Consider the following 21,490-nt stretch of genomic DNA (forward strand, 5'->3'; position numbering starts at 1 on the left):
CAGGCTGCACGCTGTTCCGCTCTTCGCCACGACGCGCTGTGCTTCGCCTGCTGCTCCCGCGCGGCCCCGGTGCGGTGCTGTGTCAGGGAACGAGCTTTGCTGGCCTCGCACGCAGCGCGAGCCATGCGGCACTTACCCCGTGCTGCCGGAGCCGTGCCGGGCCGTGCCGGGCTCCCTCGGGCTGTGCAGCACTTCACCCCTCTGGCCAAGCTGGGTTCACTGTCCTGCACAGCGGTTCGTCCTGCGGGGCTGGCGCTGGGCATGGCTGGGCTGGACTTACCTGGGAGCAGGTGCTCTGGGTGCTGAGGCACAGCCTGGCAGTTGCTGAGCCTGCTCTCAGCCCTTCCCCTCCTCCTGCCCTGGGGCTCTGCAGGGAAGCAGGCAGCACTGGGGGTCCCTGGGCTCCCGCAGCACGCGTTTGGTCTCCCGGATGGCTTGGGGCTGCCCCCGTCCATCCTCCTGTGACCTTCTGCCCCAGCCCCAGCTACCCTAACAAACACCCACATACAAACATAACCTTTATTGCACACAGCGCTGGGTGTTTTTTCATAGAAAAAGGTATTAACACATAAGCATTTGCAAATTGAAGCAACTCCTGTTGTTTTCTGAACAGTAAAATAGCATGCAATGTCTTTGAGACGTTCCTTTTTAAAACCACCGACAAGATCAGGGAAGAAGAAAAAAAAAAAGTCGCTGAGTCTTTCCTTGTGCCCCTTTCAAAATGATGTGAAATATATATATATGTTTACATATATATTATATTTTTAAATCTGTAACATCAAATTCTTTGTGCCCTGGTTTCTTTTTGTGTTCGGAGAAGAAGAAAATAGCTTCATTTATACAAAAGAGTTCGTTATGTACAAGTTTGTTAATTAAATATAAACGGTGCGGGGAAACGAGCAGCGTCCGTCGTGGGCGGCCTGGGTTGGCGCCCTACACCAGCGTGTAGGACTTGGAGTAGGCTCCAGCCCCCTGTTTTTGAGACCTGCCTACACCCGATGTGCTCATTTCTAGGAGCGAGTCCCTGGAGCCCCCCACTTTGGAGTGCGTGGGCACCCGCACCTCGGCAGCGGCGGCGGCGGCGGGGGGCTCGGCGGCGGGGGGTGCCGGGGCGGCGGCGGCGGCGGCGGGCGCGGCGGCGGGCATGGGGAGAGTCCGTTGAGGTAAGGTGGTTGCGGCGGAGGCCGGGGGAGGCAGGCCCAGGGGCTTGCTGCCGGGCTCCAGCGTCATGTGCCGGGCTTGCGCGTGGTACGCCCGGGCGAGGTTTCGGATGGAGGCTTCCCGCGGCGGCACCACGGGGCAGGGCTCGTGGGCGTCGGGCTTGCGGAAGAAGGCCTCGGACTTGACGTAGAGCGGGAGGTTGCAGTAGTCGCCTGCAAGGGGAAGCGGAGGCGGGTGAGGATGGTTCCGTTACACGGTTCAGATGAGTTGTCATGCTCGATGCAGCGCAATGTAAAGAGCACGTCTAACTCTATACCAGTACTATAGTATTCCGTGTTTCTGCATTACACGCTAATCCTGTTTTATGTGATGCAAGAAAGTAAGAGCCTTTTAATAGTAACAGACGACGTGTATATAGAACACGTCCTATACTGTTGATAGTGTCATATGTTATGTTTACATTTGTATATTGCAGATCTGAAGACTCTAATACTACTGTCTTATATTCACACAAAATGCATTATAATACAATATAGTAACATGTATATCACAGTATCTGTGGTGGCATATTTGTACTACAGTCATAACATAGTATTTCTTCCCCTTCCCCTCCTTGTACCCCTTCTATTATATTACATTAGCATAGTATAAATTTTTATATATATCACTGATGTGTACTGTATACTATCTGTATTTCCGTTCCCTCCCATTCCTCAGTAGGCTTTACTACAAAAAAATAGAAATGGAAAGAAAGGAAGAAACAAGGAGAGCAGAAAAGTGGAGAGAAGAAAGTGAGGAGAGGAGAAGTGAAAAGGCACAAAGAGCCACAAAGAGGAGCAGAGAAAAGCGAAGAGAAGACAAATGGAGTAAAAAGAGGAGCAAAGCAAAGAAAATGAACGTGCAGAGAAAAGGAGACAAGAAACATGATGAGCAGAGACGAGGGAGGGAAGGGTGTGAGGAAGCAAAGAACTGTGTGAGGAGAGGAGAGAAAATTGGAATCGTTAATTAGATTTTGAGCTGGCTCTGGGAGATCTTTTCCAGGTCGGGTTGGGATCTGCAGAGGACCCCTGCGGAACCTATGGAAACCTGTAAGGATTTCTATTGGAAGCCCGAGTTGGTTTTGTGAAGTGAACGTGCACAAGCGAAACAGATGCTACTGAACGACCAGCACTGCGGAGGGTGGGGGAGAGGCTTTTCCCACCTCCCCTCCTTCCCTTCTCGGGAACTGCCTCTTTCGGTACCTTTATTTTTGTGGTTTTCTCTGCAGTACGCACCCCATTACCCAGGAGGCGTGCAGCTACAGCCAAAGCACGCGTGTACTTACTCTTGCTGGCACGGTGCGGGATGGGTACGGCCACGCTCTTGCCCCGCTCGCTGTCCTGGGGTTTGGGCGGGGAGGCTGTGAAGCGACAGATGCCGGGCTCTGACGGGGTGCTCATGGAGGTCATGCTGTCGGCGTTGTCGGTGGTGCCGGTGGTCATCTGGTCTGAGGAGCTGTCTGAGATGAAGCACTCCGTGATCTCAAACTTGGCGTGTTGCAGCTGCTCCTCCAGCTTCGCGTGCTCGTAGGCGCGTGCCAGCTCCTCGTAGGTGGACGAGGCGCTCTCCGTTGACACCATGCTGTTCCGCCCCTTGTCTGTGGGGGAGAGAACCATCACCTACCGGGGAAAGTGCCCTGGCCTGGGAACGCCGCTTTCCACAGCACTGGCGTCGTGGGAAGGCCCAGGCTGTCCCTGCCGAGATGCCACCTGTCCCCAGAGCTGGGCACAAGCCCTGCTGCTCAGGAGCCACCACCGAGCTTCGGGAGGGGACCGGGAGGTGACAGCACGGCCCCACAGCTGCCAGGGAGGGCAGAGCCCTGCACACACGTCCCCGGGCAGCCGCATCACGTAGCCTGGAGCTCAGCATCTCCACGCAGAGCCCGGGGGGGGACACCACCGCCAGCAACTCGCAGAGAGGGCGAGACCTGGCACAAGAGCCAATACCTGCATCTGTCCCGTTGATGACGCTATTCATAACCTTTCTCTAAACTGGAGTACACATTTCAACGCCGCTGCTTTCAGCAAGTAGCTCTCGCAGCGGCAGTCGGCGTTCCACAACCCCGTGGACTAACAGTAAATTCTACTTCTGCAGTCAGCCCAAACTCACGGCTTGGGGGTCGCTGGAAACGAACCCGCGGGTGCCAAACCAGCAGCTCCCTGCTAGCACCAGCCCCTGGAGCCCAGGGAGGCCCCGGGGCTGCCGCTGGCCTGGCAGCATGGGCATACCTGTGTCCTGAGAGAGGCTGGCGCTGTAGCTGTCGCTCTCCGTGACCGTGATGCCGTGCTGGGAGCCCACTGTCCTCCAGTCGGAGGTGAGGGTCCGTGCAGGCGTGGATGCCTGGCACTTGGTGAGGGTCCACTGGCTGGAGTACCGGTTGCGGGTGCTGTGTGCAGACTTCACGCTCTTCCTCGACACGGGGTCTAAGGGACAAAGGTGACAGGGTCACAGGGACAGCCAGGATGCTGTGCCATCGCCCTGGAGCACTCCCTGCTGCTCCTGCCTTACCAGCAGCTGCTTTTAGGCACAGCCAGTGCTGGGGGGACAGAGCCTGCACCCCAGCACCCTGCTGCAGGGCAGCAGGAGCACCCCTCTGCAAAGGGATGTGCAGGGACCAGCCACAGCACCCCTGTGCTGCCAGAGGGCACGCGGGGGGCTGCGGGCAGCTTACCCACACCTGCCTGGCGTCTACATCAGCACCCACCCCGTGCTGCTCCCAGCAAATCCACCCCAACCCCACGCGACCGCAGCCACTTACTGGTGCCGGGGCGGATGTCCGACATGTCGATGAGGGGCCCCGTGTTCTGGATCAGAGCGGGGTGATGCAGCGAGACACCCGTGCAAAAGCTCTGGGGGTTCACCGCCTGACTGAACTCCGTGTCAGTCACCGGCATCGTGGCTTTGTCATCCCCTGAGGGAAGAAGCTGGAGCTCAGCCCTCCAGGTCCAGGAGCTGGCTGGAGGCACCTGCTAGCCCACGCTCCACCTGCCCATGGGATCCCCCGGCTTCCCCGCTGCAGGGAGCCCCACCGGCGTTCTGGGCCATGCGGGGATGGGAGAGCTGCCTGGCTGTTCTCCGGCCAGGGCAGCAGCGTGACGGTCACCCCTGCCAAGGCAGAGCCTGGCCAAGGGGATTGCTGTGGGTGCTGCCAGCACAGCCCGCAGCGACGCAAGGGGAGCAGGACCCACGGGCATCCCCCTGCATCCTGCTCTGCCGTAGGGTAGGAAGGGGACAGCCTGGGGACACAGCAAGCTTCTCGGGGCCGGATTCAGACTCCACGCGGCAGGCAGAGCGTGGTGCTTACCCAGCTGTTTGATGCCTTCCTTGTCCTCGATGAGGAGCTGGACGCGAGGGATGTCTATGTGCAGTCGGGGGCCCTGCGGGGGGCCCTTCACCGGCGTGTCAAAGCTGCGGTTATTCTTGCTGTGAGGTAAGAGGGGACGCAGACCCGGCCATTACTGGAGAGAGCCCCGGCGGCTCCGGCTGAGCAGGGCCTGGGGCTTGCTGCCGGCCAGCCCGCGCGGGGCTCAGCTCTCCCCCAGGCATGGGTGCCGGACCCGCCTGCCTCAGCCCTCCGGCTGGCAGGAGCAGCCGGGAGCACCGGGCTGCCGTGCTACGGAGGGGCCGCCGCAACCTTCACCACTCTGAGCCCCAGAAGGTCTGAAACTGGGCTCAAAAGCATCCAGGACCACCCCCCGGTGCCCAACATTCCCCAGCTTCCCCACCCACCACCAACCACCTGCAGCTCTGAGACCCACCTGATCAGCATTTCAGCCAAACTCTTGGCATCTGTGCAAGAGACACAAAGGGTTAGAGAAGATTTTTTTGTTTTGTTTTGTTCTAAGTGAGATGCTAAGAGAGCTGTTTAAGTATGGCTACACCCCAGAGATGGACGCTCTGCGGTCTGGTCCCATGCGCCGTGCCTCTGAGCCCCATCTCACCTCGAAGCCTCTTCAGGCGCTTCTCCTTCCTCTTCTTGCGGATGATGAAGAGCAGGGCCACCCCCAGCGTGGCCAGGATCACGGGGCAGGCGATGGTGAAGAGCTTCTTCACGTCGTCGCCCTCCCCTTGGGCAGACTTGATGGGGGGGATGGTGCCTAGGGCAGAGCGCGGGCGGGTGGGCGGTCAGCGCTCCCGGGAGCCCCCTGCCTCGGCGGCGCAGCCCCCCCCGCCCCGTCCCCCCACTCACTGCCGTCATAGTCCAGCGTGGCGAACTGCGCAGTCTCGTTGCCGCAGCCGGCGCTGTTGCAGGCCTTCATGCGCAGCTCGTACCACGTGGCCTCCCGCAGCTCGGTCAGGAAGACCTCGCTGGAGCTGTTGGTGCGGAGGCTCTGCCAGACCCAGTTGCCCTTGGGCCGGTACTCCAGAACGATGGCGGTGATGGGGCAGCCCCCACTGCTCCAGCCCTGCAGGTTGAGCCTGGCGTGCGTGGAGTTGATGTGGGTGAAGAGGTGCTGGTCCTTGCTGAAGGAGGGCTCTGCGGGAGAGGAGCCGTCAGGAGGGTAGCTGCGGAGAGGGGAATGCAGCATCCCCTCCCCGTGGGGCAGGGACGCTGTGGGGCAGGCTCACCTCTGCCGTGGGTCTTGGCTTCGATGATCTCGCTGATGCGGCCAGCCCCCACGCTGTTCTTGGCCGCCAGCTTCACCTTGTACCAGGTGCCGCACTTGAGGCTCTCCAGCTTGAAGGAGCGCTCGGAGGAGCTGATGAACACGTCCTTCCACTCCTCGCTGTTGTCCACCGAGTACTGGAGCACGAAGCCTGTGGGAGCAAGGACGGGGCGGTCGCCTCCGGGCACGTGGGCTGCCTGGGGGAGGCGAGCAGCACCCGGGCGAGGTGAGAGAAGGGGTTACCATCGGCACACAGAGACTACGGGGTACCCTGCGCCCACCTCAGGGACGCCGGGCCAAGTCCGGTGCAGCCTTGCAGCGCCAGGGCACCCGTTACACAGCCGCTCCCGCACGCACGTGAACAGCGATGGAACGCCGCCCTCTACTCCTGCACTACTGATGGTGGTTACAGTCGGCTCAAAGCCATTAGCAGGGGCGAGCCCCTGCCCTCCCGGACCCTGCATGTGGTCTGAGCAGAGGTCAATTCCTCTGCTGCGCTGCCGACTGCGTGGGCCCAGGCAGGAGCCACGAGCCAGAGGTGTGTGGGCACCCCCAGCAGCTAGTCGCCTCCGGAGCCCCGGGGCCGCTCCCCCACGGCCCACCCCCGCCTGCTTGCCTGTCCGCCATCGCCTGCCTCCAGCGCCACCAGCACGGCCCCCGGTGCTTGGTTTCACACGGGAGTGCGGGGAGTGCGAAACGTGATTGATTGGTGCGAGGCTATAAAGGGAAAGCCAGAATTAACTAGCTCCCTTGGGAAGCTGCTAGGAAGTTGCTTCTGTCATTGCATGCCGCCTCCTCTCCCATGATTAAGAGTATTAGGAAGCACACTGTGTCCTAGACGAACAAACCTGTTACACTGCCGTCAACAAGACGCCTCGCCAGGGTTTCCCGGGGAGAGGCACGCGCACGGAGCTTGGGGCCAGGGATACGCCGCCGAGTACACCGGTGCCCCCCAGGGCAGTGCCACTCTGCTGCCCTCGCTGTTCTGACCTTTGTGGCTGTACAAAATCCCGAACTGTCGTGGTGCCTTGGTAGATTTTGGCTATTTTTGCGAGTTATTTTGCCAATTCTCAAATAAAAATAACAGAGAAGAGTAGGCTTTCTGCCTTTGCATGTGCGTCACGAGCCGCACAGTGCAGAGCTTGCAGGACCGCTCTGGGTGCCGACGCCGCCTGGGTACCGGTGTGGCGATGCCAGAGGACCCACGCAAAGGCACGCTTGTGCCTCGCGTCAGCTCTGCGAAGGCCCAGCTCTGCCTCGGGCAGGGCAGCGCCGAGGGAAGGGAGGCTCCTAGCGCCTGCCCAGCGCCAAGGCTTCCCTATGGCCGGAGGACACGGGTACCGGGACCTTCCCGGGGCGGCGTGGGTCTGCCCGCAGGCACAAGCTTTCAAAGGCAGCCCCGCACCACCCACGGTGCCCGCCACCGGTTATTTATTTATTTTATACATGCAGCATGTTTTTAATATTTCTAATCCAATTATAACAAAATTTATCAACAGAGTCCGCTGGAGTGAAAGGCTGCTGGCTGGGGAGATTTGCTTGTAATTACTTTCATGCTTTTAATTAATTGTAAGCCAGGTCTCCTTCCTCGCTCCCTGCTCCCCCCTCCGTGTGCAGCTGTTTCAACATATAATTCATGAGATGAATCAGAGCAGAAAGGAAGCTCTGGAAAGCAGGGAGGCTCCTGAAGCCCCCAGCCTGCCAGGGACAGGGGACAAATCCTGCCCTGCCGGGTTCAGAGTCACACCAATGCCAGGGGACACGGAGCAGCCACTGGCCACCAGCGCCTGAGCGATTAATGACACACCCTTTGTCAGCTACTTCGATCGCTGCATTCTGTCCAAACCACCTTATAAGCCCCCTTCATTAGGACTAGCAGCTCTCCCATGACCTCAGAGGCATCTACCTTACTCCAGAGCTTTTCCAAGGCATTTCAGAGAGGGGAAAACCAAGGCAGAGACAAAAGCGGGCGCACAACGTGCGGGGTGTGCCTGAAAACATGCGCCACAAGCCTCGTCCCCCAGCGCCGGGACCAGGATGGGTGCTGTGGTTCTGGCGTTGGCCCCGTCGCTCGCAGCAGCCATACCTCGGATGGAGCTGCCGCCGTTGTCCCCAGGAATCCACGCCAGCGTGATGGACGATGCCGAGGTCTTGGAGACGGTCAGGCGGGGCTGGTCCGGGGGCACTGGGGAGGACGGAAAGCCTGTCAGCAGCTCACACGCACCGGCTGAAAGCACCCCAAACCATGCCCCGCAAAAGGGGAAACACCACTGAGGCGCCCTGCTCAGCCCTGGGCCGGCAAGAGCCCCTCGCACAGGAAAGACCCTGCGGTGCTTCACCCGCCCCACCGAGAGCAGCAGACAAGCAAGAGCGGGGGCTCCCCGCGCCGGCCGCTGAGACGGAGCGTCTCCATGCAGGACACTTGCTCCCAGATGCAGCTGTGGGACCGCAGGCTGCCCCCCGCCGGCATCCCTCACCTTGCACCAGGAGGTTGATGATGATGGTGTCGAAGCCCCAGGTGTTGGTAGCAGTGCAGGTGTAGTAGCCGGAGTCCTCCGCTTTCACCGAGGGCAGCACCAGCGTGCCGTTAGCCTGGATCAGGCGATGGCCATCCACCGTCACAGGGATGGCAGAGTCCTCGCTGCCGGGAGAGGAGCGGGTGCATCAGCCACGCGTGACGCAGCAAGGGCGGCGCACCTTGTCCCCGCCCCCCCCTCGCTACCTGTCCTTGGTCCACTTGATGGCGGGGACCGGCTCCCCCACAGAGTTGCACGGCAGCCTCACGTCCTTCATCCACGGGGTGGTGACGGTGCCTCCAAAGGAGATGATCTTGGCGGGGGCTTGGGGGCAAGGAGGAGGTCAGCCTGGCGAGCAGGCCCCATGCGCGGACCCCGCAGCGTGTACTGAGAGCCGAGACCGCCCGTGCTGTCCCTCCTCTGCCCCGGGCACGAGTCACCCCCGCTGTCCCTTGCCGCAGGCTGGTACGCAGCAGCCAAAGCAACCCTGCGGGCAGCGACAGCAGAGCCGGGGTGCACGTCCCCCCGCGAGCCGGCGGCCCCCGCCGTACCTTTCCCAGCAGGCTCGATGGTGACTTTCTCGCTGATGTTGCCGCGGCCGGCAGAGGTGACGGCGGCCACCCACAGCATGTACTGCTGCCCGCGGTTCAGGTGGGCAATGCGGTAGAAGAGCTGGTCGGGGCTGGTCTCGTACTCGCTGGGGGCCTGCGGACAGGGAGACAGGCGAAGGTACAGCCTCCGTGAGACCCTCGCCACCGTCACCCTCAGCTCGGGCACCCCACCAATGGGGGCACTGCCACCAGCCAAGGTGAAACAGAGGCCAGAGCAGCGCCTGAGCTGGCAGCAAGGATAAGCTACGTCGGAGCCAGGTGCCTGCACCTGAGCACCCCTGCCACCACCCCCAGGACCCCCGACGCAGGGCATCCCTACCATCCCGCTGCCAGCAGGCTCGTGCCCTCGCTCCCGTCCCCGGCCAGCTGACAAAGGAGCTCCACAGCTCCCCCTCACCCCACCCGGCTCTCCACCAGGAGCGATCCCTGGGGAGCTCCCTGCGCTCTCCGAGGGCCCGCAGTGGCCCTGGCAGCCACCTCCTCGAAGTGCCATGGGTTTGCTCCCGAGCAGCGATTCAGCTCTGCGTGGCGTTTCTCAATGCTGGTGTAAACCAGCTGGTGTCGTAATTTCTCCAGGGAGCCCGGGCCGGAGCCCGAGGAACAGATGGCTGCGACGGCATGATTTGTTCCCAGGAAAGGACGCTTCCCGGCTGCCCGCCGAGCTGCAGCAGGGGCCGGCTGCAGAGGCAAGCCCCGGCCAGGCTGCCAAAAACCCTCCGTGGTCGCAGCAAGCAGCCGGGGGTCCCCGAAACCCTGCGTGGGCTCGCCTCCCACATTGCCCAGAGCAAGCGTCCCTCACCCCACCGGCGGTCCTCTGGAGAGGTCCGGCCCTGGCACTCGCGCACAGCCTCGCTGCGGGGCTGCGAGCCAGTCTCCATCGCATCGGGGTCAAAGCAACCCTGCCCCAAGCACGCTGCAGGGGGAAGGGCTGCCATGCACGGCACCCGGCCGCCCTGCCGGGGCTGCCCCGCCACGCCAGCGCCGGACAGGGGATAGGAGCCCAACGATCTCTGTTGCATGGGATGGATGGGGCATTTATGTGTACAAACACGTGGCTGTGCATCCACCGTCTTCAAACGCGAGCCCTTGTGGGGCCCACAGATGTAAATGTACCCCACAAGCAGACACCTATATGAATATTGTATAGTATACATAATTTTTTTTACCCAAATGACAGTTTTGACAAGACGCCAAGAAAACAATATCGCATCCCAGCGGTTTTACCAGTCGCTTTGATGAAAAGATTATGTTGCCCTGGAAACCAGAGGCTCAGATAGTGAAATGAGTTTGAGAAGGAGCTTTTGATAAGCGCTAGTCTGTAGACCTCCCATCAACCTCTCCCTTGCATCGGAGGGATGAGGCCAGGTTTGATTTCTGTTTTATTTTCGGTCAGCTGCTGGTATCTTTTCCCTCCTGGAGCGAGCGCTGAGCAGGGGAGAGGCGGGAGGAAGGGGAGAGAGAGACGGTGGGACTATGGCCTGATGTAGAGTGCCCACAGGCGCCCCTGCAACTCTGCAGTGCGTGGACCTTGCCCAAGGGACCGTTGCTGCTGCTGCTGCTGCCGCCGCCCGGCATCAGCCCTCCCTCCCGTTCCCGCTCGGCCAGCTCAGCGTTCGTCCCGCGCACCCTGGCCACTCCCCAGCCTCCCCCCCGTGCCCATCCCGTACCGGCTGCCCCGAGCCGGGGCTGGAGCAGAAGATGGTGTACTTCCGAATGATGCCGTTGGGCTTGGCCGGCGGCAGCCAGGACACCACCACGCTGCTGGCGGAAGAGGGGACGGCCTTGATGCCAGCCGGGGGACCTGGAACTGAAGGAGGGCGAGCGTGGCAGACCGGGCACCGGAGGCCTCCGCGGTTTCTGCCCTGCCCGGCAAGGCGGCAGCACGCTGCTGCAGGGCTGGCATCCCAACTGCACGCTGCGGAGGAGCTGCTGTGGCGTTCCCACGCCAGCACCAGGCAGGTGCAAGCAGGGACAGGTCTGCGGATGAGTGGTCACCCTGCTGTCACCCCACTGCCTGCAGGACGACTCTCCGCTCTCTCTCTGCTGAGCCAGAGGCAGGAGAGTTAATTGCAGCCCTGGCTCTGGTTTAGAAACCGCAATTGTCTTTTAATGGCTGTCTCCTTCGTCTCCTCAATCTGCCAGAGTGGCTCAGCCTTACCCTGCCCAGCTGCACCTCCCCAGCATCTGGCGCTTCCCAGGACGGGCAGGCAGCAACACCAGCCCACGCGCCCAGGAAACGTTCTGCTACCAAGTTAATGGCAGTAAAGTAGGGCAGGCAGGAGTGTAAATATTTAAATACCTGCACTTACAGAAAAGAAAAAAAGAGACAGGGAAATGCCCTGCCCGTGGCTATACACGGGGGGTTTCCTCTGCGCCCCCGCAGCCACTCCAGCCCTTCCCTCACCAGTGCAGCAACACAACACGCCGTGGCACGAGCAAGCGCTCCCGTCTCCCAGCATCAGCCGGCTACGGCGTGCTGCAGCCCTAAGTGACAGCGGCCAGACCCGAGCGGGCTGGGGCTGCACGGGGCGCTGGCTCTGCTACCGCGGAGCAGCAGCCGATGACCATGCGCATGCAGCCGGGCAACGAGAAGGAAGGAGAATCCCTGCCCGGCCCCACCTGCTTGCTGCAGGGGCTGCACAGCTCCCTTACTTCATTAATTGCTAAGGGCTCCTACTCAACACTCCATCTTCTTGCTTCTAATTAACACGCGTTGCTGCGGCTTATCAGCCAGGTTAAGAGGCGAGCCCACCTGCACGCACCCGCTCCCCCGGGCAGCATCACTTACTGTCCTCCTTGGTCTGGATATAGAGCACGCTGCTGCGGACGCCGTCGCCGGCCTGGGTGTACGCCAGTACCTGCACGCTGTAGTTGGTGAACTTCTCCATGCCCCGCAGCTCCACTCGCTCCCGCGTGGTCGTGATGTTCTGCATCTCGCCCCACTCTGCAGGGGGACAGACCCGTTGGCACCGCACTGCCACCCGGCTGGGCCCCCCGTGCCACCTGCCCTCCACAAGCGCTCACCTCCATCCATGTAGAGGGACCAGAAGATGACACGGTATCCCTTGAGCACCCCGTTGAGGGTGCTGCGCGGGGGCTCCGACCAGGAGATCACAGCCACGTCCGACGTGATGGAGATGGCCCGCACGTTCTCGGGGGGCTGGCTGGGAACTGGGGAGGGGACGGACGGGGAGGACAATCAGCAGGAGGACAGAGAGGCAGCACGTGCCCGGCAGATGCCAGGCTGAAGGCGCCGTGTCCCAGCTGCACCCACATGGGACCCCACCGCAGCCCCCGCTCCCCCGGCTGCTCAAGCCCCTGGAGCTGGTCCCGCCGGCCACGCGGGGCACCAGGGCCAGGCGAACGCAGGAGCCTGCCCCCGGCGCGCAGTTTTGCTCCTGCCAGACCACCGAGGCAGGTGCAACCCCCGTGCTCACAGGGACAGGGAGGCCGCCGGGACACGCTGTGCTTCCCAGCAAGGGGAGAGCGGGAGAGCTGGCTGGATGCGAGGTAATTAGATCCCATTGCCCCGCCAGAGGTAACTCTAATTTTTATGAGCATTTAAATGATAATACATCACTGTAACGAACCTCTTTGAAAATGATTATTGTTTCATATTACTTAGGTGCAAAAATATAAGCACCGTGTAATTAGGGACAGAGTATAATAAACTAATACAGATAGTCCGTTTGAACAAAATGAAGGTAATATAATTATGGAAAAGACACTATTGCTAAAACAGGGGCCCTTGAATACCCCAGGAGGAGCGCTAATGTAGCCAGGAAATGATCATGGTTTGACAGGCTAACGAGAGCCTTAATTAAGTATGAAAAACTGCTGAGCAAATGCACTGCAAAACTTTTTTTCCAGTTGTTTTTACAACGACTGAGGCCACCAGCAATCTCTCCCAGACGGAAACCTCCCTGGCGCTTCAGCACTGTGTAAAAACCTCCTCGACGCCCTCCTACCTGCGGCAGAACCCTGGTGCCGCCTCTGTCGCAGCATCCTCCCGGGGCAGCTGCGAGCGCACACGCGCGTGCACCCAGGTGAGTGCCAAAAGCCACCGGCAGGCACCAACCACCCCAAGCCCTGCTCGCGGCCGAGGGCTGGGAGTCCCCCAGGTGGGAGGACCCCCGGCGGGGGCCGGGACAGCCTTACCGTCCTCCAGCGTGGTGGCGTTGATCTCGCTGGATGACGGCCCCGTCCCCGCGCGATTGAACGCCTGCACCACCACCCCGTACTGGGCAAACTTCTTCAGGTTGTCCAGCGTGTAGACCTCGCTGTCCCCCGTGGCTTTCATCTCCACGATGCTGTACTGCCCGTTGCTGCCCGGGCTGTTCTCCCGGTACCCGATCTGGTAGCCACGGATCACCCCGTTCTGCAGCTCCTTCTTCGGGGCCTGAGGAACGGGGGGTGCAAGACGGAGCGGTGTCACGCAGGGCTACGCTGCCCAGCAGGCACGTCCCGGGGCCAGGGGCTCGCAGGGCTCCCTTGCCGTGACCACCTCTCCCCAGCATCTTTTCTCAATGCTTTTATAAACTTTCTCTACCCACGGCAGCACGTCCACCCAAGTGCTGAGTGGCAGAATAGTGATAAAAAAGGGCCACCAGGTCCTCGGAGGCCACCAGCGGGGAAGGCGCGGGCTGGGCAGCGGGACGTGCTCAGCCAGCACCATTCCCCAACTGGAGCAGCTCAGCGAGAGGAGGGAAAAACCCCAAGTCTGACAGCCTTACAAATGCACGAGGCCAGGTCGAGATCAATCTTAATGATATTTCTCTGAAGCATTAAAGAATCAATAGGGTTGATTGCAAATTTATGTTACAAAGCCAGAGTGATCAATTTCACCAAAATACTCTTAAACTGAAGGGACTTGTCTTTCAAGTGAATCTTATTTTCCATTCATCTGTCTTTCAGCACTTAGGGGGAGGGGGAAGAAGCTGGAACCCTAAATCTATTGACTTCCCAGTTCATTCCGAAGTCCTACCTTTGTAATCAATTCTATTTTTTGTTACGCGCCTTTGGAAAAATAAATCCGATTCTAGGTTTTATTGATCTTTGCGCAAACGCTTTGCAACCCAGCGTCTCAGTTTTTACGTATTTATCCTCTCTCTCCCCACGGCCCCCCACGGACATCCTATGAGATAATGAGCTTGTTACAAAACATGATTAATAAGGACCCCGTGTGATGCAGCCGAGCTGCATGCCCAGCCTTCAGGTTTTCATATTGCCCGGGAAATTCTTCCCGGCCCTCGTACTGCGCTGATGAAATGCCGGGTTGCAGGACGACCTGCTCCCACGGAGGCTCGGGACGGCGTTTGGCGCTGCCCAAGCCACTGCGGCCAGCGAAAGCCCACGCGCCGCCCCGGCCCCGCTCACCTTCCAGGTGACCTGGATGCTCTGGGACGTCATCGGCTGCAAGGTGACATCCATCGGAGGCCCATCGGGAGCTACGGATAAACAGACCAAAAAAAGCATGTTGAGAAGCGTCGGGGAAAGGACCTCCTCGTCAGGAAAATACTCGGCTTCCAGAGAGCTCTGCCGCAGCCAGCTTCGCTGAGGGCTGCAGCCCCCGCTCGCCGGCCCCAGCGCGCACGCCGCGAGCGGCACCTGCTTCCTCCGTGCTGATGGTGAGCTCCTTGCTTGGCTCGCTGCGCCCGATCTTGTTGAAGGAGTACATGCGGATGCTGTACACGGAGGCTGGGTGCAGGTCTACGATGTTTGCCTGGTTGATGGTCGGGGAGATGTTGCGTGTAGACTGCTTAAAATCCCAGGAATCTGGAAAAGCAGTGGCGTGACACGGGAGGAGGGTCAGCGCCCGAATGCTGGGGTACCAAGGGGACCGTGCCCAGGCAGGTGCGGTCCCCAGGCACCTCTGGCTTTCGTCCCCAGCCCCCGCGGAGAGGTGCTGCTTCCCCCCTCCTCGCTGCCGTGCAGTCTGGGTTTGGCTTGCCGCAAATATTGTCTCTTTTAATATTCCCTTTCAAATGCTCCCATCCAACAGAAATTAACGTATTTCATTAATGCTGCTCTCTCCTTTCTTCATCAAAGGAACCAGGATGCAGAATATTCCCTTGGAGGCGCCACCGGGGCAGGTCGGCACCACAGCGGCTGCGGAGCAGCCCCCAGCCCCACCATTTGCCAGGGGCTGTAACAGCACAGGGAGGGGAGTGGAGGTCTGATATCACCTACCCGACTTGTTCTTGTACTCGATATCGAAGCCGGTGATGATGCTGTTGCCGTCAAACCGCTGCGTCCATCGCAAATTCATGCTCCGGGCTTTCACCTCGCGGATCTCCAGCTCCGGTGGGTCTGGGGGCTCTTGGGGAGACACGGGCACGTTAGGGATGATGGGGAGAGAAGCCTCCCTGGGAGCAGGGGGATCCTCGCGGCGAGGCTTTGCACCCCGGGGCTCGTGCACAGGGGAACAAGTACCTTGGACAGTGAGCTGGATCAAGCCTCTGTCCTCGCCATAGGAGTTGATGGCGTGACAGGAGAAGAAGACCGAGTCCCCGCGGTCGGCTGGTTTCAGCTATGAATGTTTCAGGGAGAGAAGAGGGGCTAATGCAGACCGAGCTACCCTGAGCACCGTGCCCCCGCCTTCCCCCGGTATCACAGCCTGCTCCCACCACTGGCCCCGGCGGGAGCTGTGCCTGGGCAGGCAGGTCACCCTCCAAACCCTCAGTCCCCTGCCTCAGATCTGCACTGAGAATCTGTTCTTTGAGATGTCGCTGGTGCTGCAAAACACCTTTGCAAACAGAGCCCGTTGTACAGTGCAAAATCCAGGGGCTTGTCACAGCGAGCAGACAGTGGCTGTTTTTTAATTGGCGTAATTAAAACTGGAAGCCCAGCTCCCCGTGCCAGCCCAGGGCAGCACTAACTCTTACGCTGGTCATAAAAGTCCAGGCGCTGGCCAGGTGCTTCGCCTGGCTGCACCGCACCGTGCTGGGGCCGGGGGAGACGCAGCCGGCGCGTGGTGCCGCTGGCTGGAGGCGCGATCCCTCCGGCGGGTTTTCTACCAGTCCTCCCTGCTGGACTCGCTTTTGCCACGCTGGGAGTCCAGCTGCAGCGCCGGCCGCCGTGACACCCACCGGGGGCCACCGACACCCTCCTTGGCCACCCCCTGTGCCGCCCACCCCTCTCCATCACCTGAGCAAGACACCCGGCAGGGCGGGTGCGAGACCCCCAGCCCCTCACCTTGAGGGTGGAGATGACCTCGTCGCCGTTGTCCTTGGTGGTGATGGCGTAGCGCATGTTGCGGTCAGGATCGATGACGGTGTCGCCCTTCTCCCAGCGGATGATGATGGGCCGCTCGCCCCGGGCGGTGCAGTTCAGTTCCTTGGTCTGGCCCTTGATGGCGATCGTGGTGTTGGGGTGGGAAGTGATCATGGCCGGGACTGCGGGGAGGCGGGGGGTCACCTGTGCGCCCGGGGGACGGCTCGGTGCCACCTGCGGCTGCCCGGCCCCGGCACAGCCCACAGACCCCGCCGGGGAGGCGGCGCACGCGGGTCTCACCGAGAGGCCACGCAGCCCGAAGTGGAATCGTCTCGCTGCATTATACAGCTCAGGATCATAAAATAATGAAGCAGATAAATTTTATAATGCATAGCATTACACCGGGGTAGACAATAAAACGTGAAAGACAAATAACCAAGCACACACTATAATGAAGAGAAAGCCTCCAGTCTGAGACGTGCGGGTATGAATTATTGACTAAGGTTTTACACTCCCGAGGATGAGAGGAAGAATGTTTTCCCTCACAGATTTGCATAATTCACTCATATAAACCTGGGCAGAATATAGAGTGCGATTTCACATCAGCAAGGCCGCCTTTGCATTGCCGATACCAGAGATGATTTCTTTTTTCCCATAGCCACCCCAATATGCAAACGAGGATGGTGGGGAGGCCCACACGCCACAGCCCCCAGCGCCGCCCAAGCAGCGGCCGCAGCACGGTCAGGGATGGCCCTGGGAAGGTGCAGCGAGTCCCTCTCGCTGCTGGCGAGGGCCTGCAGCCCTGGCACAACGCTGCCATCCCCCGTCCAGGCGCTTGGGCTGCTGGTCCGGCAGCGGCACCGCCGCAGAGGAGGACCAGCACGCCAGCCAGCACCAGGCTCGGCCGCCTCCTGCCCGTCCCCGTTCGCTGCAGCAGCCTCTGCCGAAGGGCTGCTCCTTGCTGCGAGGCATTCCTGTAACGAGCCCCGTCCGGGCTCCTTCCCCAGCAGCCTTGCTGGCCCAAGAGCCAAGCCCTCGCACCGCCGCAGTGCCGTGCGGCGAGCGTGAACCTTGCAGGAGAAACAGGCGAGGGCGGTGAGGGCAGCCTGGGTAAGCAGAAAAAAATGTAATGCATAAACAAACAGCACTGCTGAGTCCCGCAGTAATATATGATAATGACAATCCGCAAAGGCAACACACACTGTTATAATGGGACACAAGAGGCTCTAATGAGCTACGACTTCTCGGCTTTCTGTGGCAATGTAATTCAATTAACAGCTAAAGAAACCTTTCCTCCCGAGCTGCCGGTGCGTGCGGGGTGCAGGGCAGGCACCCACGCCGCTGGGACAGCGCCGGGGCCAGCCTGGCGCCCGCCGGCAGCACCCCGTGGTGGCGATCCCACGCCGAGGGGAGCGCGGCTGCCTGCGAGCCGGCACGGGGACGGCCGAGAGCAGGGACGTTGGGGCAGCGCTCCCAGCACGCACAGCACCGCACGAGGGCACGCGCAGCCACGTTAGGGCCTCGGCATCCCGTTTTGGCACTATGGCGGGACCTCGCTGGGCTCCTGCCTGCCGTCCCAGCTCCTGCCACCAGAAGGTCACCCCGCAGGGTTTGGCAGGTGGGGGGGGGCACCGGGGGCTGCTCCCCCTGATTCAGCCTTCATTTAGCCGAGGCTGGAGGCCGGTGCAGCGGAAAGGGTGTGCGTGGCACAGGGGCCGAAGGGGCAGGACAGCCCCGCGGGGCTGCGGCAGCTGCAGAGGCATCGGCCCCCTTCCTTCCAGCGAGCGGCAGCCCTGGGAGAGGAGCTCTGTTTCAGCCTCTGCTTCGCCGAAACGCACTTATTGATGTTTGATTAAAAGCAGCTCCTTGGATGTAAACATATCAACTTCTCTCAATTGCTGGGGTCCCAGGAGAGCGGCAAGCAGCCCAGAGCAGGGGAAGCAGCATAACAAACCACAAGCCTACCCCGACCAGCCGTGCAGACAGCACAGCCCCAGGGCGCAGAGGCGGCACCTCTTGCACACTGGTACCCGACACCGGCCCTGGAGCGGTTCTGCTCCAGCCACGGAGGGACAGCATCGCCCGGAACTGGCCATGGCACCTTCCAAGGGCTGTCGGAGGCGGCTCCTGGCCAGCCATGCGCCTCTCCCTGGGCGCAGGGACATCAATAATCCTAGTTCCTGCCTGCCAGAGCATCAGCCAGAGCCCCTGGGGTGCAGACAGGCTTCCCTCGAGGAGAGCTTGCCTCCAGTGCTTTCTGCACCCGCCTGTCCTCCCTGCGCCCAGCCGCCCCTGCCAGCGCCGCTGCCACGCTCCCCCCGTGCCTTGTTAACAAGGCCCCGACAAGAGGCTCGTCCCGCTTGCTGGGCAGAGATAAGGCTGGCTACAAAGGGAGACGCCAGCAGCCGGCACGCGCTGCCGTCCCACGCCGGCTGGGGCACGAGCCGCTTCGCAGCCCGCTCGTGACAGCTGAATGAGAACGGTGACAAGGGTGACAAGGGCTGTGCCTGCCTCCCTCGCCCCCCTCTTTCTTGTTTGGAGCCGGCTCTGTGATGTTAATTTGATTGCACCTATTTCAGCTTCCTTTCTACACTGATTAGCTGAGTTTCACCTGAAGCATGAGATTAATTCAAATTGCATGGAAGCAATCAGTTATGCTCTTGCTGCACGGCAGCGAACTTGCAAACGCGTCCGTCCCCGTGCCTGCGACGTGCAGGCAGCTGCCCCACTCCCAGCCCCCCAGCCGGACCTGCTCACGCCAGCATCGCGGTGCCGGGGAGGCCTGAGCAGAGGAGCCCCCTCTCCCGCGAGCGCTGCCCACCGCTCCGGCAGCCCCGGCACAGCCCACGGGGACCCGCTGAAGACACGACCCTCTCCAGCCCTCACGCTCTGGTCTCAACACCAGGGAGGCGTGCAGCCATGTGCTAAATGGCATTTATCACGCGCCGGTGGTCTCCTCACCTGCGTGCAGCCCAGCGAGCCGTCCCCCCGGGCGCACGCTCCCAGCCTCCAGCATTTGCCGTCTTTCCTTCTGCAATACACCTCGCATGCAAGGACTGGGCCCGGCCCCGAGGGTTACATTCCCATGCTGGTACAGGCAAGGCTGGGTGGCTTTCCTTGCCCACCACCTGACAAAAGCAGCAGCCAGCTCCTGGTGGCACTGACGGGTCCGCAGGCCCTTGGCCAGGACCGCACGCACTTGTCTGAGGTGTTACCTGGCTGCCTCGGCTCGCCCCGCGGAGCCCATCGCTGCGGCATCGGGGAAGAGGACGCGCGGATGCGGGCTGGCTGCCGCGGCTGCTCCCCTATCCCCCGCTGACCGACCACCAGCGCGCTTTGTTTGGGCTCTGATTAACTTTCATTTAGCTCCGTCCGCAGCGGCCTGACTTTCAAGGAAAGCCGGCACTGATCTCACTTTAATTGGCCTGACATTTCACGAAACAAACAAAAATCCAAAAATGAAACAAAACAAAGAGCCCCATATAATGCTTAATTGGCTGTGGCGCTTCGTCTACCTATTCATCCAAACCTTTTCAAAGGCTGCGAGGTCTCCAGGAAATGTAGAAGCACATGCATAATAAGGTTATGTGCTATTCAAGTCAGCAAGCAACCTGTCCTGGGATGCAATTACAGCAGATAGCAGGGACAAGGCAACAGTTCAGGCTCCGAGACTTCTGCATGCTCAGCCAGGATTAATCGCCTCGACTTTGTACCTGTGCCTTATTGAAGTGCATTGTTTGAAGTAGCTCGTTTCGATTCATCAGTCGGCGGGATAAATTAAACAGCTGACAGGGAGGGGAGCAGAAACGCAGGAAAGCAGAGGCTGGGTGGGGAGGGGAGAAGCCCTGAGAGAAACGGCTGCTGACGCCAGAAAATCAAGCGCTTGGCTGGGGAGGGGAGGCAGCAAGGGGGCTGCCCAAGCCAGAGCCACGCTCTCCTGCCTCGTCCCGGGCACGAGACCCTCGCCCGGACATGGTGGCACCTAGGAAGGGATGCGCATCCCCTCTGCCCGGCAGCCCCCTGCCCAGGGGACACCCAGGGTGGTAGCGGCTGCCTCGGCTCTGCCTGCAGCCTCTGTCCCGCGCCGGCACAAGGCAGGCGGGCTGGCACGCTCGCTGCCTCGTCCCCCGTCACGGGAAAGGCAGAGTTTAGCCCTGCTCAGCCCTGGAGACACACTGGAGCTGCCACAGGAGCGAGCCCTACCAGGCTGGTTCCCCCTCCGCCACCTCCTTTCTGAGGTTTGAAAGCTCACGGCAGCAACAATCAAAATAAATAAAGAGGAGCTGGAGATTATGTATTCTGCTGGTAGCAATGGGAGAGGAATCCAATAATAAGCGCAGTTCAAACATGGTGTCTAACAACGCTTCCCGGCCCATCCCTGTCAAATTAGCCCAGCTATTTCCTTTCCTCCTGTATGATGTAGATTGATTACTCGGTTTTATTAAGGACAAAGTGTGTTTAATAGCAAAAGGGAGGCAGGTCCCTGGAGGCAGGGAATCAATGCCCTCCCCGTGCCCCGTGCACTGATTGCGGGATGCGCGGTGCCGAGGGCAGAGCCGGGCTGGCGCGGCGGGGAGCATCCACAGAGGAGGGGGCCGTGCCGGACCAGGCTCTGCTGGCAAGCACCCACCCCGCAGCCACGGCCGCCTTCGCCGGCACGCAGGGCACGCGCCTGCCTCTGCTCCCCCCAGCCACCACCGCAGCCGTGCCGGGAGCCGGAGCCCGCCGCCGTGCCGCCCTGGCTACTTACTCTTCACGGTGAGAAACATGGACTTGCTGATGTCTGTGCCCACCCCGTTGCTGGCCTGGCAGAGGTAGTAGCCAATGTCCTCCTCCAGCACGTGGCGGATGAGCAGGGAGCTGTTGGGCAGGATCTGGATGCGGCCCGTGAGGGGTATGGGGTGGTACTGCTGGGGGTTGCCGCTTCCTGGGAGCGAACAGAGACACAGAGCTCAGCAGAGGCAGAGGAGGGCGCGTGAGGCTCAGTGCTGGGGCAGCCCTGCTGGAAGGGGACTCTCCCACCAGCACGGAGGACCCCACGCATTGCCGTGTCTCACCCCTACCTTTTGCGTGTTTCCACATGACTTTCGGAGGGGGGTACCCGTCAACGGAGCAATTCAGCACCCCAGCTTTACCATAAATGCCGTCTTGGTTGTTGGGTTGGACCACAAAACGAGGAGGCACTGAGTAATTTGGGAGAAAAGACAGACGCTGTAGCAAAACCGCCCTCAGCTTCTTGCAACTCCTCCCCTGCCTGCAGGCACATGGGTGCTCTGGCTCAGCCCTGCTCCTCGCCCTCCCCACCGGCTTCTGCAGCGCTCCTTCAACCAGAGGACAAGGTCAT

At 60.8% G+C, this 21,490-nt stretch overlaps 1 protein-coding gene across 1 annotated transcript in view; it reads right to left on the reverse strand.

Moving 5' to 3' along the window:
* Positions 1-505: 505 nt before the first annotated feature.
* The window catches only part of DSCAML1 (DS cell adhesion molecule like 1), a 111,859-nt gene continuing 90,874 nt past the window's right edge, over positions 506-21,490 (reverse strand). Inside the window, exons 10-33 of the mRNA XM_075116343.1 lie at positions 21,210-21,329; positions 20,897-21,073; positions 16,129-16,328; positions 15,367-15,463; positions 15,124-15,252; positions 14,542-14,709; positions 14,311-14,381; positions 13,093-13,333; positions 11,959-12,105; positions 11,723-11,878; positions 10,602-10,741; positions 8,875-9,028; positions 8,530-8,647; positions 8,285-8,448; positions 7,894-7,992; positions 5,770-5,958; positions 5,390-5,677; positions 5,142-5,297; positions 4,959-4,989; positions 4,505-4,623; positions 3,959-4,111; positions 3,429-3,623; positions 2,486-2,797; positions 506-1,373 (exon numbers count right to left, since the gene is read on the reverse strand). Coding sequence (XP_074972444.1) covers positions 934-1,373; positions 2,486-2,797; positions 3,429-3,623; positions 3,959-4,111; positions 4,505-4,623; positions 4,959-4,989; positions 5,142-5,297; positions 5,390-5,677; positions 5,770-5,958; positions 7,894-7,992; positions 8,285-8,448; positions 8,530-8,647; positions 8,875-9,028; positions 10,602-10,741; positions 11,723-11,878; positions 11,959-12,105; positions 13,093-13,333; positions 14,311-14,381; positions 14,542-14,709; positions 15,124-15,252; positions 15,367-15,463; positions 16,129-16,328; positions 20,897-21,073; positions 21,210-21,329 — 4,064 coding nt within the window. The 3' untranslated portion in view covers positions 506-933. The remainder of the gene's footprint in view (positions 1,374-2,485; positions 2,798-3,428; positions 3,624-3,958; positions 4,112-4,504; positions 4,624-4,958; positions 4,990-5,141; positions 5,298-5,389; positions 5,678-5,769; positions 5,959-7,893; positions 7,993-8,284; positions 8,449-8,529; positions 8,648-8,874; positions 9,029-10,601; positions 10,742-11,722; positions 11,879-11,958; positions 12,106-13,092; positions 13,334-14,310; positions 14,382-14,541; positions 14,710-15,123; positions 15,253-15,366; positions 15,464-16,128; positions 16,329-20,896; positions 21,074-21,209; positions 21,330-21,490) is intronic.

Source organism: Phalacrocorax aristotelis, chromosome 22, assembly GCF_949628215.1.
Source record: "Phalacrocorax aristotelis chromosome 22, bGulAri2.1, whole genome shotgun sequence".
Classification (NCBI taxonomy): Eukaryota; Metazoa; Chordata; class Aves; order Suliformes; family Phalacrocoracidae; genus Phalacrocorax; species Phalacrocorax aristotelis.